At 37.8% G+C, this 20724-nt stretch overlaps 1 protein-coding gene across 3 annotated transcripts in view; it reads left to right on the top strand.

Annotated features, from left to right (window-relative positions):
• The window catches only part of PPP2R3A (protein phosphatase 2 regulatory subunit B''alpha), a 210972-nt gene that overhangs the window by 32387 nt on the left and 157861 nt on the right, over positions 1-20724 (top strand). For 2 of the 3 annotated variants that reach the window (XM_036850210.1, XM_036850211.1), the window contains one exon: positions 17476-19938. In XM_036850210.1, the coding sequence (XP_036706105.1) occupies positions 17944-19938 (1995 nt within the window). In that variant the 5' untranslated portion in view covers positions 17476-17943. Of the gene's footprint in view, positions 1-12238; positions 12333-17475; positions 19939-20724 lie in introns of all 3 variants that reach the window. The other variant, XM_036850212.1, reaches the window with a different exon arrangement.

Consider the following 20724-nt stretch of genomic DNA (forward strand, 5'->3'; position numbering starts at 1 on the left):
GTTCTTTACCTCATACCCTCTGCTCCAGATGTTTCCTGAAATAGAACACATAAATAGCAACATGAAAATATGTGTAACATCATTCTCTGTTTTCCATCATATTTATGTTGTTTAAGGTTTTATTAACTTCCCAAATTTCTACATGAATTTAGGGAGAAACACCTGTAAAAGAAAAGTATAGCTTTAATGTTTGTTGGTACACAAAATCTTTGGAATTCAGCATGTTGGAAGAATGTAGCACTTTCCTCCCTTGACTTCCATGTCATATTTGGCTGGTTCTCTTCCTGTCCTTTGGAAATTCATTCTCTGTCTTCTTCCTTGAATCCTTCTCCTCACCCTATACATACCAGCCTTCCTCAGAGTTTTTTTTTGGGTTTTTTTTTTGTCTCATTATTCTCATATTCTTTTTTTTTTTTTAATTTTATTGGAGTATAGTCGATTTACAACGTTGTATTAGTTTCAGGTGTACAGCAAAGTGAATCAGTAATACACATACATATATCCACTCTTTTTTTTTTTTTTTTTTTTTTAGATTCTTCTCCCATATAGGCCATTACAGAGTATTGAGTAGAGTTCCCTGTGCTATATAGCAGGCTCTTATTAGTTATCTATTTTATATATAGTAGTGTGCATATGTCAGTCCCAATCTCCCAGTTTATCCCTCCCACCCCCCATCCCCTGGTAACTATAAATTTGCTTTCTACATCTGTGACTCTACTTCTGTTTTGTAAATAAGTTCACTTGTACCCTTTTTTTTTTTAGATTCTACATATAAGCGATATCATATAATATTTGTCTTTCTGTGTCTGACTTACTTCACTCAGTACAACAATCTCTAGGTCCATCCATGTTCTGCAAATGGCATTATTTTGTTCTTTTTTATGGCTGAGTAATATTCCATTGTATATATGTACCACATCTTCTTTATCTGTTCTTCTGTTGATGGACATTTATGTTGCTTCCATGTCCTGGCTATTGTAAATAGTGCTGCAGTGAACACTGGGGTGCATGTATCTTTTTGAATTATGGTTTTCTCAAGGTATATGCCCAGGAGTGGGATGCTGGGTCATATGGTAGTTTTACTTTTAGTTTTTTAAGGAACCTCCATACTGTTCTCCATAGTGGCTGTACCAATTTACATTCCCACCAACAGCATAGGAGGGTTCCCTTTTCTCCACACCCTCTCCAGCATTTATTGTTTGTAGATTTTTTTTTATTGGAGTGTAGCTGCTTTACAATATTGTGTTAGTTTACACTGTACAGCAAAGTGAATCAGCTATATGTATACATATATATCCCCTCTTTTTTGGATTTCCTTCTCATTTAGGTCACCACAGAGCACTGAGTAGAGTTCCCTGTGTGATACAGTAGGTTCTCATTAGTTACCTATTTTATACATAGTATCAGTAGTGTATATATGTCAATCCCAATCTCCCAATTCATCCCACCCTGCCTTTCCACCTTGGTATCCGTACATTTGTTCTCTGTGTCTGTCTCTATTTCTGCTTTGTAAATAAGATCATCTATACCAATTTTTTCAGATTCCACATATATACATTAATATACGATATTTGTTTTTCTCTTTCTGACTTACTTCACTCTGTGTGACAGACTCTAGGTCCATCCATGTGTCTACAAATGACCCAATTTCATTCCTTTTTATGGCTGAGTAATATTCCATTGTATATATGTACCACATCTTCTTTACCCATTCCTCTGTTGATGGACATTTAGCTTCCTTCCATGTCCTGGCTATTGTAAATAGTGCTGCAGTGAACATTGGGGTGCATGTATCTTTTTGAATTATGGTTTTCTCTGGGTATATGCCCAGTAGTGGGATTGCTGGGTCATATGGTAGTTCTATTTTTGGTTTTTTAAGGAATCTCCATACTATTCTCCATAGTGGCTGCATCAATTTACATTCCCACCAACAATGCATGAGGGTTCCCTTTTCTCCACACCCTCTCCAGCATTTATTGTTTGTAGATTTTTTTGATGATGGCCATTCTGACCAGTGTGAGGTGATACCTCACTGTAGTTTTGATTTGCATTTCTCTAATAATTAGTGATGTTGTGCATCTTTTCATGTGCTTTTTTGGCCATCTGTATGTCTTCTTTGGAGAAGTGTCTTTAGATCTTCTGCCCATTTTTTGATTGGGTTATTTGTTTTTTTTGATATTGAACTGCATGAGCTGTTGTATATTTTGGAGATTAATCCCTTGTCGGTTGCTTCATTTGCAAATATTTTCTCCCATTCTGAGGGTTGTCTTTTTGTTTTGTTTCTGGTTTCCTTTGCTGTGCAAAAGCTTTTAAGTTTAATTAGATCCCATTTGTTTATTTTTATTTTTCCTCAGATTTTTGTCCTTGACTCTTTTCTCACCTATGCAAGTTCAGTCTTGTCCACTCTTGTGGCTTTAAAACCTTTATCTGGTGCTTACTCCCAAGTCTTTATTTTCAACTCCTATCTCTACTGAATGGGAATTCAGTATATTCATCTGAATGGGAAATATGTCTCCTGGATGCCCTGCCAAAATAACACATGCCTGCAGCTGAGTCTGTCTCCCCTACACCCTTGCCCCCCAAGCCTTAGCACACAATAATCAGCTGCAGCCTCATTTTTACATATCCCTAGAACCCATTTTTTAAAATTTGTTATCAAATATTACATATTCTCATATTTAAAGTGTCAATCCTTAAAAGACCTTTTGAAAATATCAGTTTCTCCTCCCAACTAAGCCTGCTCCTCAGAGACAACCACTGCCAATTTTTCTTAGCTATTTCTTCCATTATTTACCTTCATATTTATAAATGCATATATATTGCAACTTCATCATTAATTAATTTTAAACCTTATGTCTTGCTTTCCTGATATGAATTTCAGTTCTCTCACCCCTATTCCACCACATTAACAAAATAAAGGGTAAAAATTATGTGAGCATATCAACAGATGCAGAATAAATATTTAACAGAATTAAACCACCTTATGAATGGATTAAAGACCTAAATATAAGACCAGACACTATAAAACTCTTAGAAGAAAACATAGGCAGAACGCTCTTTGACTTAAATCACAGCAAGATCTTTTTTGACCCACCTCCTAGAGTAATGGAAAGAAAATCAAAAATATACAAATGGGACCTAATGAAACTTAAAAGCTCTTGCACAGCAAAGGAAACCATAAACAAGATGAAAAGACAACCTCAGAATGGGAGAAAATATTTACAAATGAAGCAACTGACAAAGGATTATTCTCCAAAATACACAAGCAGCTCATGCAGCTCAATACCGAAAAAACAAACAACCCAACCCAAAAATGGGCAGAAGACCTAAATAGACATTTCTCCAAAGAAGACATACAGATTGCCAACAAACACATGAAAGGATGCTCAACATCACTAATCATTAGAGAAATGCAAATCAAAACCACAATGAGGTATCACCTCACACTGGTCAGAATGGCCATCATCAAAAAATCTACAAACAGTAAATGCTGGAGAGGCTGTGGAGAAAAGGGAACCCACTTGCACTGTTGGTGGGAATGTAAATTGATACAGCCACTATGGAGAACAGTATGGAGGTTCCTTAAAAAACCAAAAATAGAACTACCATATGACCCAGCAATCCCACTACTGGGCATATACCCAGAGAAAACTATAATTCAAAAAGATACATGCACCCCAATGTTCACTGCAGCACTATTTACAATAGCCAGGACATGGAAGGAAGCTAAATGTCCATCAACAGAGGAATGGGTAAAGAAGATGTGGTACATATATACAATGGAATATTACTCAGCCATAAAAAGGAATGAAATTGGGTCATGTGTAGAGACATGAATGGACCTAGAGTCTGTCATACAGAGTGAAGTAAGTCAGAAAGAGAAAAACAAATACCATATGCTAACGCACATATATGGAATCTAAAAGAACGGTACTGATGAACCTAGTGGCAGGCAGGGCAGGAATGAAGACGCAGACATAGAGAATGATCTTGAGGACACGGGGGGAGGGGAAGCTGGGATGAAGTGAGTGAGTAGCACTGACATATATACACCACCAAATGTAAAATGGATGGCTAGTGGGCAGCTGCTGCATAGCACAGGGAGATCAGCTCAGTGCTTTGTGACCTAGAGGGGTGGGATAGGGAGGATGGGAGGGAGGCTCAAGAGGGAGGGGATATGGGGGTATATGTATACTTATAGTTGATTCACTTTGTTGTACAACAGAAACTAATACAACATTGTAAAGCAGTTATACTCCAGCAAAGATACATATTTAAAAAAAAAAAGCTTATGAGATTTTTTTTAAACTCTGAACAAACTAGAAATAGAAGAGAACTTTCTCAATCTGATAAAGGGTATCTACCAAAAAACCTGCAACTATCATCATATTTAATGGTGAAAGACTTTTCCCTAAGATCAGGTACAAGGCAAGGATTTCTAAACTCACCACTTCTATTCAATATTGTTCTGAAGATCCTAGCCAGTGCAGTAGTCAGTAAGGCAGTAAATATTGGAAAGGAAAAAGTAATAACTCTCTAGTCTCAGACAATATGATTGTCTATATAGAAAACCCCAAGGAATTTACCCCCCAAATACTATAAGTGAATTTAGCCAGATGGCAAGTGACAAGATCAATACACATAAGTCAACTGTATTTCTCTATACCAACAACAAACACAATGGAAAATGAAATTAAACTAACAGTGCCATTTGTATTAGCATCAAAAAATATGAAATACGTGGGAGTAAATTTAATAAAAGGCCTACAGACATTGCTTAGAGAAATAAAAGAGCATCTAAATAAATGGAGAGATACACTACATTCATGGATTGTGATGACTGGAGACTTGATATTGTTAAGGTCTCCATTGTTACCAAATGGAGATTTAGATTCAATGAAATTCCAATCAAAACCCCAGCAGGTTTTCTTTGTGAAAATTGGCACACGGGTTCCAGCATTGATATGGAAGTACAGAGGACCTAGAATAGCTAAAACAAAAAGAAAAAAATGGAGGATTTACATTATTATTTTAAGGCTTACTATAAAGCTACAATAATTATGACAGAATGGCATTGGTGTTTATAAAGACAAAAGAATAGAGAATCCAGAAATAAATCCATATATATGGTAATTTGCTTTTCAACAAAGGCTCCAACATAATTCATTGGGGACAGGATAGTCTTTTGAACAAGTGGTGCTGGATGATGGTCAAACTCAGCTCATACCATACATAAAAAATAATTCAAAATAGATTGTAGTCCTAAACATAAAACTTGAGACCCACAAAAAACCTTAAGAGAAAACATCTGTGTCCTTAAGATAGGCAGACATCTTAAGACAGGATACAAATGTATTAACTATAAAAGATAATTTGATTAATTGGATTAATAAAATTAGAATTAAAACCAAAAGCTACTGCTAAGAAAATGGAAAGGGAAGCCACAGACCAAGAGATAATATCTACATCTAAAATATGTAAATGAACTTTTAGAACTCAGTCAAAGACAACCCAAAAGATTTGAATAGAAACTTCACAAAAAATGATACATATGAATTGCTAATAATAAGCATATGAAAAATGCTCAATATCATTAGTTGTCAGGGAGATGCAAATTAAAACCACAGTGGGATACCACTTCACACCTGCTAAAATGGGTAAAATTAAGGAAACTGACAAGTATCCAAAAGGTTGTAGAGCCACTAGAGCTCTCAGGTGTTGCTGATGAGAGCGTAAGATGGTAGAACCACTTTGGAAAACTATTTTACAGGTTTTTATAAAATTAAAGTACACTTCTCATGACTCAGTATTTCCATTGTTAATTACCCAAAAGAAATGAACGCGTATTCACAAAAAGACTTTTACTTGAAGGTTCACAGCAGTTTTAATTCATAATAGTCCAAACTAGAAACAACCCAGATGTCCATTAACTGAATAGATAAGACAAATTTGGGTATATTTAATTATATATCAATAGAATATCTACTAAACAGTAAAAAGGTATATACAAATGATGCATGCAATAACATGGATGAATCTCAGAACCATTGTTTGAAGTGAGAGAAGCCAGACTAAAAAGTATACATCTCATGTGATCACATTCATGTGAAGATCTAGAACTGGCAAAATGAATCTATCGTGATAGGACTCAGTCAGCAGTTGTCAGGTATTGCAGCATAGGAGAATTGATTGGGAAAGGGCACAGGAATAGTTTTAGGGTGATGTAAATGTTCTTTCTTTTTTAGGACAGTGGTTACTACACAATATGAACATTTTTACTGTATGTAAATTATACATTAGTAAAGCTGATTTAAAATAAAAGTGAGGCTCTGAAGAGCTGAGAGGAAGCTCTCTGTTTTAGAGTAGCATTTGTCACTTAGTGGGCTTCATGTAAGGTGATCATGTGGATAGATGGGATTTCCTCCAGAAAAGGATTCTTTAATCCATAGTGGGGGCTGGGAGCTGGAGGTAATAAGCCTGGTTTCTGGTGACCTGGACTTGAGCAGGGGAAAGGGGGCTGGTGGACTTACTCAGAAAGTAGACTTTTACTCAACTTTAAGTCCTTTACCACCCTCTCTGTGTGTGATGGCCCTGGGGTTGGTGCTTTTCTGGTTCAGTTTTTTTCACCAGCAAATAAGATTCCTGTCTTAGCAGGATGAAGGAGGGATGATTTTCTGAGTTTGTGGAGTAGTGGGGAGAACTCTAACTATTCCTTTGCAGACTTTCAAACAGTCCCCCTGTGTTCAGTCCTCTACCCTAGCCCATTTTCTGTGGTACTTGGTACCTCCTAACCTGGGCCTTTGGGGGTTGTGCAGGGAGAATTGGTTTGTTTGCCGTTAGTATCCCTTCCTCCTCTATTCTGCTAAGTCATTGACCATTCTGCTGCTGTTTTCTATCTTCATATACAGTGATTTGGGGTTACAGGTGTCACTTAGGTTCTTTGAAGATGGAGTTTACACTCCTATTTTTGTTCTTACTGTTTGGAGGAGGACCTTAGAACTGTAAAATCCATACTGTACATTTTCAACTTCAGCAATACCAAACTCCTGCTAAGTCTCCAAACACACAAGGTTTTTTCATATCTCTGTACCTTTGTAGAATTCCTTTTTGCTTATAAGGTCCAGTTTAATCTCTTCTTCACCTGCTAAGGCTTTTATCTTTCAAAATCCAGTTCTCCCTCCTAACTTTTCTTGTCGGCTGCCTCTGTACCTTTATTTCACAAGAAATCCACTTCATCAGGAAGTTTACTCTGGAGGAATACCAGGAGTCACTGGAAAGTACTTGTTAGAGTAATCATACACTGATTAAAGTGAAAGTGATAGGAAGTGTTGAATGAACTCTGAAATTGCATATGAACCACTTAGACAGAAATTGGGAAAACAGACCCTGGCCCATTGCAGGGATGAAAGAAGCAGGGAAGATGAAAGCCTTGGGGGAGGTGGGCGGGCAGTGTGCAGCAAGACCGGAGGAGAAATAAATGTAAACATTCAATATTTATTTATTTTATTTTATTTTTTTGGCTGCATCGGGTCTTAGTTGCAGCACGTGGGATCTTCGTTGAGGCGTGCAGGATCTTTCATTGCGGCACGGGCTTCTCTCTAGTCGCGGCGTGTGGGTTTTCTCTCTCTAGTTGTGGCGTGTGGGCTCCAGAGCACGTGGGCTCTGTAGTTTGCAGCACGCGGGCTCTGTAGTTTGCAGCACGCGGGCTCTCTAGTTGAGGCACGCGGGCTCAGTAGTTGTGGCGCGTGGGCTTAGTTGCCCCATGGCTCGTGGGATCTTAGTTCCTAACCAGGGATCAAACCCGCATCTCCTGCATTGGAAGGCGATTCCTTACCACTGGACCACCAGGGAAGTCCCGTAAACATTCACAGTATCAACTCTAATTTCCCTTTCTGCTTTCTACCCCTGATATACATGTTTAGACCGATATTTCATCAAATTGAAGATTGTAAAACACTCATTGCATGTGCCATTAAGAAAGAAAAAATTAAAACTATGATAAAATGCTTTCTTATCATTTAGAACTTTTTTACTTATTAGAAGAGTTCTTTTCACAGATATCTTTTAGACAGATATTTTTACTTATACATAACTCTTGTGCATACATAGTCTTTGGGACTATGCCATAGTCTTTGGGATTTTTTTTTGAAATCTCACTTGCCAAGGTTACCAGTGACCTTCACATTGGCAAAGCCAGTGGGTAATTTTTGTTTTTCCTTGACCTCTCAGCAGCATCCAACACTAGTGACCTCCGTTTTGAAAGTTTCTCCTTCAGCATCCTTGAAATTGCTTCTTAGGATCCCTCTAAGAATTCTGTTCTTCTCTTTAACCCAGAAATGTCAGTGATCCTCAGCCCAGAGCCCTTCTCACTTTATGCACTCACCCTGAGTGACCTCTCAGGGCTGCCTCTCCAACCCAGATCTTGCTGCTGACCTGCAGGTTTTTATATTCACATTTCGTGCAGTCATCACCACTTGGATGTTCCACAGGTACCTCTTCAAACAACACATTCAGAATAAAACTCTTCATCTTTTCTATGGCCACCTCCCATAAAACAAAAACAAAAAGTCTGTGTTGGAAGTGACAACATTAGTCCCCCAATACCCAAGCGAGAAACCCAAGGTTCCTCTCTCTTACTCTCTCCTCCTCCTTTTCTGTGAATTCTTTCTCACTATCTAATCAGTGCCCTTCTCTTTGTTAATTACTGCCACCTTCCTGGTTTAGGGTCTCACCACTTCTTGCATGGATTCTTAAAGCCTTCTAATTGATTTCCATGCTTCCACTCAGCTACTAGAGTGGTCTTCCTCAAACATAAACCTCATCATGTTACTTCCCAGCCTAAATGTCTTGTTTCTCTTCACATAGTTTTCCAAATAAAGTTCAGACTGCTTAGGTTAGCACACAAGACAGTCTGTGGTCCAGTTCCTGCTGCTCTCTGGTTTCCTCCCCTCTTGCATGTCTGTACACTCCCTTCAGTGAAATCAGCTGGAACTATCATAGTTCTGAACTCACTGTGCCATGTTAGGCCTCTGAGCCTTCACATGTATGTCTCCCTCTGCCTAGAGTATTCTTCCTTTCCTTTTTGTCTAACTAATTCTCATTAATCCCTCAAAACTAGGTATATACATCCCTTATTTGGGGAAACCTTTCCTGACTCTTAGATCTGATTTAAATACTCTCTTTCAAAATGGACAAAGGGCGTGAAGAAAGGCTTTGTGAATGAACAACACAAAATGCCTACTAGGTAAATAAAAAGGTGTTCAGGCTCAGATTAAAACAATGTAGTTCATTTATTCACCTATCAAATTGGCAAAGATTTAAAGAGTGGTATCACTCAAGGAGAACGTGGGGAGATGGGTCCACTCCTACACTGACATTGGAAGTATAAATTTGCCATTTTTCTGGAGGGCAGAAAACGGATGTATATATCTATTTATCTAAGAACCATTAAAAAGTATATGCATACACATACACCCCTTTTGACTCAGCATTCTCCTCCTTGCAATATTTCCTAAGAAAATAACTTTTTGGTAAAACATATTTTAACAAGAAAAATTTCAGGATGTTCATTCATAAAAATATTAACAGTGGTTATTTCTAAATGGTAATATGAGTAATTAAAGTGTTTTTCTAACTTTTCTGAGAAGAACTTGTATTAATTGTGAGTGCAAAACAGGGGAAACAGAAGCCCCACCCTAGTGCTTCTGATACCCTGTTGTGCTTTCCTCCCTTGTTGCCCTCATTAAACAGTGAGTGTGCTGAGGGCTATCACCATGAATTATTCAGTATCATCCCACCAGCACCTGGCTCAGAGTAGAAAATGCTGGATGAGTGAGTTATACCAGTAACAGCTAACAGTTATTGAGCATTTCCTGTGTCTTGGGCATTGTTCTAAGCATTTGACATATTAACCTCATCCTCATGAGATGGGTACTATTATTATCTCTGTTTTGCAGGTGAAACAGGCTGACAAAAGTTAACCAACTTCTGTAAGGCCACACAGCTGTAAGCGGCAGGGTTGGGATTCAAACCCATGCAGACTGGCTTTTACTAGTGACACAAGATAGCATCGTGGTTCTGAGTTAGATTGTATCTCTGATTGAGAATAGTTGGATTAGATTCCATGTCTAGGATTCCAGCCAGACAATTGGGCATCAGTTGAATCGTGGTCTAAATAAAAAGGCAGAATTTGACACCCACAGATCTGAACCAAATACCAGGGAAGTAATCTTCATTTCTTTGGCCTTTAAAAAAAAAAACTCAAATCATTTTAGACTGTAAACTTCTCATTGAAATTGGTATCACCCCTTGGGATTTAGCTTTGTTATATGTTCCCTCTCTCTGCTATTCATATTCCTTCAAAACTTAAAGACCTAAATTTTTAATTAGTTCATTAACTCTTCTTCCCACCACTTCTCTTTCTCAGTAAGATTACTTATGAGAAGTTCATCAAATTTTATTTTTAAAACCTATCAATCTTCATTTTTGCCATATCTTCTCTTTTTTTCTTCATATTTTCTTTTAAAGTCTCAGAATTTCTGAAAGCTGCATTCCTATTATCTGGAACTATACTGAATAATATGATGGCCACTAGCCATATGTGGCTTTCTAAGTTAAAATTAATCAAAATTAATTTGAATAGGCAAAAGATTTAAACAGTGCTTCTCCAGGGAGATACGGGGCTGGTCAGTAAGCACAGGAAAAGATGTTCAACATCATTAGCCATGTAGATGTAGGTTAAAGCCCCAATGAGATAACACTACACACTATTAGAAAGGCTAAAATAGAAAATACTGACAATCACAAATGTTGAAGAGGATGTGGAATCAACCATATCTCTCATACATTACTGGTGGGAATGTAAAATGGTATAGCCACTCTGGTAAACAGTTTGGCAGTTTCTTATAAAAATACACTTAACGTTCAACCCAACAATCAGACTTGTAAATAACCTGTGGTTAATTACCACAGAGAAATGAAAAACATGTTCACACAAAAACCTGCACACTAATACTCACAGCAGCTTTATTTGTAATAACCAAAACTGCAAACAACATAAATATCCTTTAATAGGTGAATGGGCAGACAAGTTGTGGTATATCCATACAATAAACTCAGCAATAAAAAGGAATGAACTGTTGATAAATGCAGTAAAGTGAATGACTCTCAAAATCATTGTGTTCAGTGAGAGAAGCCAATCTCAAAAGCTTACACACTGTGTGATGCCACACATAAAACATTCTTGAAATGACAAAATCATAATGATGGAGAACAGATCAGTGGTCTGTTGACTGTATGACTACAAAAGGGTAGTATGAGGGGTTTTGAGGGACGATGGGGTAGTTATGTATCCTGATTGTGGTGGTACTTACTATAAAAGGAAGGGAAGAAGGAAAGAAAAGGAAGAAGTGATTCATGTAAAACTGATGATATCCAAATAAGCTCTGTTAATAGTCAATTTCCTGGTTTTGGTCACTGTGCTGTGGTGATATAGGATGTTACCATTCGAGGAAACTGGGGGAAGGGTACACAGGAACTCTCTATATTATTTTTGTAACTTCTATGTGAGTCTACAACATTTCAAAATTAAGATTTTTAAAGTTACAATTAAGTGCTTCGGTTACACCAGCCACGTTTTAAGTACTCAGCAGTCCCATGTGGCTAATGGCAGCCATATCAGTGCAGATATGGAATGTTTCCATCAATGCAGAAAGTTTTATTAGACAGCACTGGTCTAAAAGCATACATCTGACTCTGGCCAATGTTCTCTCCTCCTTGACTATTTCAGATTCTGATATCACATGAATACTTTCTTATATTTTCTGTCATGTTACTTTATCAACTTGTTGTTTTGCTTATTTTCAAACCTAGAGAAATACTTCTCTTTAGTTCTTCAAATTTCATGTCAATTTTGGAATTTATTTGACATGGGTTTTAATAGGTATCTGGATATTTAAATTTTCTAACAGTTCTGCATTTTGCTTCTGGACCAGTTTTATCACCTGTATTAAGATATAGTCCTGGGACTTCCCTGGCAGTCCAGTGGTTAGGACTCCGTGCTTCCACTGCCGGGGGCATGGGTTTGGTCCCTGGTCAGGGAACTAAGATCCCGCATGCTGCACGGTGCGGCCAAAAAAAAAAAAAGATTAAAAAAAAAAAAGCTCTCATACAGTTATTCTAATATACTTTCTTGACAATATCCATTGTATTTTCCTTCTCTTTTATCCTTACCCAAAAGCTTTTTCAAAATCTTGGATTTCTGAAAAGGTGCATAGTTTTTCGTGTTTGGTGCTGTTTCTTCCCTGTCTTCTGGATGTACATCTTTTGAAAAGGTAATTCCTTCGATTGCCATGTTCTAGTCTTTTGTCCCATAACACTTATTCCTCTTTGGCACCTTTGTATTTTCACTTAAAAATTAATGGGTGCCCACTTTATTGTGGAACTTTACTATGGAACTTTATACTTGAGCTTCATCCACCCTGCAGGATACTTAGCTTTATAGTTTTATATGAGCCACCATCTGGGATTTGAAGGCAAGGCAATAGAGGATGAAACAACAGCTCAAGATCCATTCACACAGCAACAAAGTTGAGACACTGAAGGAAAAAAAAGAATGGGGTGACTCACCTGAAGAAAGCCACAAAGAAAGAAAAAGAAAGGAATATTGGAATTAAGATTTATACATTTCTGGAAGGAAAATCTGAATATTATAATGATGTCAGTGTTCCTTCAAAATAATTCATAAGTTTATTGCAATTATAATCAAATTCCTATAGGATTTTTCTTAAAACTTGACAATGCAGAAACTCATCTGGAAGACCATCAAAGAATATTTGAAGCGTAAAAAAGAATCATAATTAGAAATATGAGGGAAAAAAGCCAGGTAGTAAAACTTAATAAGACAACAGTAATTATGATAGTGTAGGCTTGGCATAAAAACAGAGTAATAATCATTGAATCTAAAGAGCCAGGAAGGGCTTCCCTGGTGGCGCAGTGGTTGAGAATCTGCCTGCCAATGCAGGGGACACGGGTTCGAGCCCTGGTCTGGGAAGATCCCACATGCCGCGGAGCAACTGGGCCCATGAGCCACAACTACTGAGCCTGAGCGTCTGGAGCCTCTGCTCCGCAACAAGAGAGGCCGCGATAGTGACAGGCCCGCGCACCGCGATGAAGAGGGGCCCCCACTCGCCGCAACTGGAGAAAGCCCTCACACAGAAACGAAGACCCAACACAGCCAAAAATAAACATAATAAATAAATAATAAATAAAAATTTTAAATAAATAAATAAATAAAGAGCCAGGAAATATATCCTAAACAGTATAAGAATTCAACAAAAAAAGGGTTCTTCTTGAATTAATTGTATAAATTGTATCTGATTTCACTTTCTCTAATATATAAATAAACAAAGGATATGAATAGAAAATTTACCAAAGAAGAAATATAACAAATAAGGAAAATAAACAGAATTTTCTAGGATTGAAGAAATAAAAATGAAAACAATGAAGTTCTGTTTCTCATTATTAAATGGGTAAAGGTTTTTATCATTAAAATGCTGATGCAATTGATGGTACAGTTAAACTCATGTTCTCCTCCTCTGCTGTCATCATCTCCTTCCTATCGTGGCCTTACTGCACCTTTCTTGGTGCAGTAGTATTGCACATTCTATCATTCAACAAATCATATCAGCTCTACCTTTGAAATATATACAGCGTTTAAATGTCTCCAGTGTTCCTCTCCTGGTTCAAGCCCCCAGCCTTCTTGCCTGATTTATTGCTATAGCCCCTGACTTGTTTCTTCTTATCTTGCTCCTCTGCAATCTCCTCTGAACACAGAAGCCAAAATTACCAATTTAAAATGTAAGTCTGCCAGCAATCCCACTACTGGACATATACCCTGAGAAAACCATAATTCAAAAAGAGTCATGTACCACGGTGTTCATTGCAGCACTATTTACGATAGCCAGGACATGGAAGCAACCTAAGTGTCCATCGACAGATGAATGGGTAAAGACGATGTGGCACATATATACAATGGAATATTACTCAGCCATAAAAAGAAATGAAATTGAGTTATTTATAGTGAGGTGGATGGACCTAGAGTCTGTCATACAGAGTGAAGTAAGTCAGAAAGAGAAAAACAAATACTGTATGCTAACACATACATATGGAATCTAAAAAAAAAAAATGGTTCTGATGAACTTAGGGGCAGGACAGGAATAAAGACGCAGATGTAGAGAATGGACTTGACACAGGGATGGGGAAGGGTAAGCTGGGACGAAGTGAGAGAGTGGCATCAACATATATACACTACCGAATGTAAAATAATTAGCTACTGGGAAGCAGCTGCCTAGCACAGGGAGATCAGCTCGGGGCTTTGTGACCACCTAGAGGGGTGGGATAGGGAGGGTGGGAGGGAGATGCAAGAGGGAGGGGGTATGAGGATATACGTATACATATAGCTGATTCCCTTTGTTATACAGCAGAAACTAACACAACGTTGTAAAGCAATTATACTCCAATAAAGATGTTACATAACTAACTAACTAAAAAAAAAAAAAAAGTCAGTCTGATCATGTCATTTCTATGCTCAGTAGACATCAGTTGTATCCCAGCTCACTCAGAGTAAAGCCAAATTCATCATAATAGTCTACAGACCCTGCATGGTTTAGTGTCCCACCTTTCCTTTCTGACCTCGTCTCCCACACTGCCCCCCTTGCTTTCCATACTCTGGTCATGTTAGCCTCCTTGTCATTCTTGTAGTAAGTCAAGCATACTCACACCTCAGAGCCTTTTTACTTATGGTTATTCTGCCTGAGATGTTTTAGCCCAGAATACCTCCTCAACCTGCTCCCTCTCTTCTTTCAGATCTCTGTTCAGATGTCAGTGAGGTCTTCCCTGACTGGCCTTTGTAACACAGCACCCTCTCATCCTTTCTAAGCCCTTGCTCCACTTCATTTTTCTCTATTGCACATATCACCATCTAAGTTATATGTTTACTTATGTGTTGTTTTTCTTTTTCCAGCTAGATTCAGTTCAATAGGGACAGGGACTTTATTCACTGCTGTATCCCTAGCACTTAGCAAGTGCCTGGCACATAGTAGGCACTCAGTATTTATTGATTAAGTAGGAACATTGATTGAACCTTTCTGTTCTGTTTTTAAAATTTTTTTCTTTTCTTTTTTTTCTTTTTTTAATTAATTTTTTTATTGGAGTATAGTTGATTTACAATGTTGTGTTAGTCTCTGCTGTACAGCACAGTGAGTAAGTTATACATATTTTATGATAGTTTGTGTCCCTCCAACTGGCAGATACAACAATTAGAAACATATACACATCTAACAACAGAATATCAAAATACAGAAAGCAAAACAAGTTAAGGGAGCAATAGAAAACTCAACAATAATATTTGGAGACTTCAGTAGCCCCACTTTCAATAATGGATAGAACTACTAGGGAGAAGTTGATTGAACCTTTTTGGACGGCAACTTACAGCATGGTTTAAAAGCCTTTTTTTTTTTAAAGCAAGAGAATGTTAAATTCTATCCATTGATGACAAGAGAGAGAGAGGTCTGCATGTAGCAGGGTCTGAGAGGATGAGATCAAGAGCAGTAATAAAGGTTGTTTTTCTCTCTCTCTCTTAGAGAGTAAGAAAAGAGATGATGGTAGGGTAATAATTTCCAAGTATAGAGGAAGTTGTACAATCAAGAACAAGCACTGTGTGTTGGCCGTCTTTAATCAACTCAAAATGGATCAAAGACCTGAACATAAGGCCGGACACTATAAAACTCTTAGAGGAAAACATAGGCAGAACACTCTTTGACATAAATCGAAGCAAGATCTTTTTTGACCCACCTCCTAGAGTAATAAAAATAAAAACAAAAATAAACAAATGGGACCTAATTAAACTTAAAAGCTTTTGCACAACAAAGGAAACCATAAACAAGACGAAAAACAACCCTCAGAATGGGAGAAAATATTTGGAAACGAAGCAACTGACAAAGGATTAATCTCCAAAATATACAAACAGCTCATACAGCTCAATATCAAAAAAACACAACCCAATCACAAAATGGGCACAAGACCTAAATAGACATTTCACCAAAGAAGACATACAGATGGCCAACAAACAGATGAAATGCTCATCATCACTAATTATTAGAGAAATGCAAATCAAAACTACAATGAGGTGTCACCTCACACCAGTCAGAATGGCCATCATCAAAAAATCTACAAACAATAAATGCTGGAGAGGTTGTGGAGAAAAGGGAACCCACTTGCACGGTTGGTGGGAATGTAAATTGGTACAGCCACTATGGATAACAGTATGGAGATTCCTTTAAAAACTAAAAATAGAGCTACCATATGATCCTGCAATCTCACTCCTGGGCATATATCGAGAGAAAACTATAATTCGAAAAGATACATGCACCCCAGTGTTTATTGCAGCACTGTTTACAATAGCCAAGACATGGAAGCAACCTAAATGTCCATCAGCAGAGGAATGGATAAAGAAGATGTGGTACATGTGTATAATGGAATATTACTCAGCCATAAAAAGGAACAAAATTGGGTCATTTGTAGAGACGTGGATGGACCTAGAGACTGTCATACAGAGTGAAGTAAGTTAGAGAAAAACAAATATCGTATATTAACGCATTTATGTGGAATCTAGAAAAATGGTATAGATGATCTTATTTGCAAAGCAGAAATAGAGACACATAGAGAACCAATGTACGGATACCAAGGGGGAAAGGAGGGGAGTGGGATGAATTGGGAGATTGGGATTGACATATATACACTATTGATACTATGTATAAAATAGATAACTAATGAGAACCTACTATATAGCTCAGGGAAGTCTACTCAGTGCTCTGTGGTGACCTAAACAGGAAGGAAATCCAGAAAAGAGGGGATATATATATATACATTTAGCTGATTCACCTTGCTGTACAGTAGAAACTAACACAAACATTGTAAAGCAACTATACTCCAATAAAAATTAAAAGGAAAAAAAAAGAAAAGAAAACTAGGTTGATGGAAGCAAAATGTTGATGCAGGTCAGTAGCAGAAAATAAGGCTACAGGTGACGAATAGATGTTAAAAGTGTTGAAAATGAGTCAGAGGAGCTAGGCCTGCCATGATGCATGGTAGAGTTCAGTAATGTGAATTCTTGAACTATGAGAGGTGAGAAAGCTCTCTAAATCCAAGCTAGTTAGTGTCTTGTAAGATAGCAAGGAGGGTAGGATAAGAAATACCAATTGAGAGGCAGTTGTAACAAGGCAGAGTTGAGGTATTACTACTCTAGGTTAGTAAGGAGTGTATGAAGCAAAGGCATGAATCAAAGATAAGCCGTCCGTGATGTGGCGAAGAATGAGGTGATTAACTGCATATGGGATGCAAAGGGAGAGGAAATAAAAGGTTCTCTCAGTATTAGAGATCATATTCCCTTTTAATTATTTTCTTTTTTCATTATAGGTTTTCCTGTCATTCACAGAAAAATGGATCATTTAAACCTTTGGAGGACTCAGTTATCACAATACTTCTATACTACCAACTGAGATTCATGACAGTAAATTTATGACCATAAATGTCTGCATCATAGAACTGCTGAAGAACTAAAAGAGAATATTCTTTAATCTTCTTAAAATTTATTCCTAAAAATAATCCTATAGTATCATGATATTACTAAATTAAACTAGAAGGCACAATTATTAAATTATTAGACTTGTTAATAAGAGCACACATGTGCAACGGCTACTGTATCCTGACAGTTACCAAACCTCAAATTTTGATGATTTCCCTTTGTGGGAAAGGTCATTATATTTACAAGAAACCACTGAACATTGTCATCAAATATATTTTCAGCTGAGTGTCATTTAGGAGAATTTACTTGAAACAAGTTCTAGAAAATTCCACGCCCCACCACTAAGTGGATTTGATATTATGGCAGCAACTTACAGACTTGTGGTTAGTACTGTGAACCACTACAGCAGTGTGGTGATAGACCGGCGTTTTGAGCAAGCTGTACATTATTGCACTGGAACCTGCCACACCTTCACACATGGAGTTGACTGCATTGTGGTCCATCATAGTGTTTGTGCAGACCTCTTACACATCCCTGTGTCTCAGTTCAGAGATGCAGATCTGGACTCTCTGTTTCTACCCCATGAAAATGGGTTTTCCTCAGCTGAAGGTGACTATCCCCATCAGGCCCTCACAGGCATACCCAGGGTCAGGAAAGGATCTACATTTCAGAACACCTGTAACTTAAAGGACATTGCAGGAGAAGCAATCAGTTTTGCCAGTGGGAAAATAAAAGAATTTTCCCTTGAAAAACTCAAAAACTCTAACCACGCAGCTTACAGAAAGGGAAGGAAAGTTAAGTCTGACTCATTTAACAGGAGGTCAGTTGATTTTGACTTGCTCTGTGGCCATTATAACCATGATGGGAACTCCCCATCCTTTGGTTTACTCCGGAGTTCCTCAGTTGAGGAAAAATCTTTATCCCATAGAAACTCACTTGATACGAACCTGACTTCATTGCTTCTTCACAACTTCTCTGAAGAAGACCTGGTTACTCAGATTTTGGAAAAACATAAAATAGATAATTTTTCTTCTGCAACAGACATAAAGATGTGCTTAGATATCTTGCTAAAATGCTCTGAGGATTTGAAAAAATGCACAGACATCATAAAACAATGTATAAAGAAAAAGTCAGGGAGTAGCATCAATGAAGGAAATGGTAATGATGCAATTTCTAGCTCTGAAACTGTCTATATGAATGTAATGACCAGGTTAGCATCCTATCTGAAAAAGCTACCATTTGAATTCATGCAGTCTGGGAATAATGAGGCTATAGATTTAACAGAACTGGTCAGTAATATGCCTAGTTTACAACTGACTCCCTTCTCCCCAGTATTTGGCACTGAACAGCCCCCTAAGTATGAGGATGTTGTCCAGCTCTCAGCCCCTGACTCTGGACACTTTCAAACTATAGAATTGCAAGATGACAAGCACAGTTCTAGGAAAACAGACACTGTAAAATCCATTCCAAAGAACTCTACAAATTCCTTGTGTAATTTAGAGATAAGTGATCCCAGACCTCTAAAAAATGTCCAGCTTCAATCACAGTCATTAACCATGAACGCTTTAGAAAATGTTTCTTCTGGTAATCTAATGGAAACCCTTTATATTGAGGAAGAGTCAGATGGAAAGAAAGCATTAGATAAAGGACAGAGGACAGAAAATGGACCCAGTCAGGAGTTGTTAAAGGTAAATGAAGATAGAGCAGAATTATCAGATCGTGGTACTCATCTTAAAAAATGCCCTGCCTCAATGCAAAATGAAATTGGTAAGATATTTGAGAAACCAGTTGTTAATCTACCTGAGGAAGATCTTAAATCAAAAGTTCCTAAATTTGAAGAGGGAAACCACAGAGATTTTATGAATCCTAACAGTCAGGAAGAGATAGATAAATTGTTAATGGATTTGGAATCTTTCTCACAGAAAATGGAGACCGCTCTAAGAGAGCCACTTGCCAAAGGTAAAAGCTCTGTCTCTCTAAATAGTCATAGTCAGTTGACTGGTCAGCTCCCTGTAGATCTTGAGCCTAAATCTAAAGTCTCTTCACCCACGGAAAAAGTCTCACCTTCCTGCCTAACAAGGATTATTGAAACCAACGGACACAAAATAGAGGAAGAGGATCGAGCCCTCTTACTGCGAATTCTAGAAAGCATTGAAGACTTTGCTCAAGAACTGGTTGAATGCAAATCAGGCAGAGGGAGCCTATCACAAGAAAAAGAGATGATGCAAATTCTACAAGAAACCTTGACAACTTCCTCGCAGGCCAGTTTATCAGTCTGTAGAAGTCCTGTTGGTGATAAAGCCAATGACACTTCCTCAGTGGTTTTGATTCAGCAGACCCCAGAGGTGATCAAGGTAAGACCCGACAATCTTCAGTTCTGAGATGTCTCCAAAGAAATGTTCTAATGTTTGCAAAATTCATAAACAAAAACTTTTTTTATTACTCATTTTATGTTCTACTAAAGCTCCTGCCCTGCAGTAGGCACGGTCTCACTAAGTTCAGTGGAGAAAGCCAAAAAGCAAAGTCTTTAGAGTCAATCAGACTAGTTTTAGTTGCCTTCCCCACATCCTTTATCATCTTCCTAGCTCTGTGACCAAAGGAAAGTTACTTAGCCTTAATATTCTCATCTATATAATGGAAATAATAACGATGAAGATAACATATGTGAAGCACAAGCAAGGTGCCTTACACAAAGTAGGCATTTAATATTAGTTCTCACCCTCAGTCAACCAGTAGGCCACTTACTACTGAATGCTGTGTAGAGTGCAAGCCAGAGTAGAACTTAAAATCTAGTTGGGGAAACAAAGCTAACGTACCAGAAGCAGTATGTGAACATGTAAGCATGTCTCTGAAAGTTTTGTAAGTGCAGTAGGTCTTCAAAGAAGGTAAAGACTAGAGGATGTGAGATTTCCTTCATCATGCAAGTGGGAATAAATATCCATCTACAGTCATAGGGTAGAAGTATTTTCAAAAGGCTTTGAATCTACCCTGCCACTGATAGCACTGTTTTTGAATAATCCCAGAAAGGGAGTTATCTGCCCATTTGTAGGTATGTGTGTGTGTCGTAGCACAACAGGATTATTTTTGTTCATTTTACATGTCCAACGCAGTTGTTAAGAGGCTCTGCTCCACCTCACTCA

Source organism: Balaenoptera musculus, chromosome 4 (genome assembly GCF_009873245.2).
Source record: "Balaenoptera musculus isolate JJ_BM4_2016_0621 chromosome 4, mBalMus1.pri.v3, whole genome shotgun sequence".
Classification (NCBI taxonomy): Eukaryota; Metazoa; Chordata; class Mammalia; order Artiodactyla; family Balaenopteridae; genus Balaenoptera; species Balaenoptera musculus.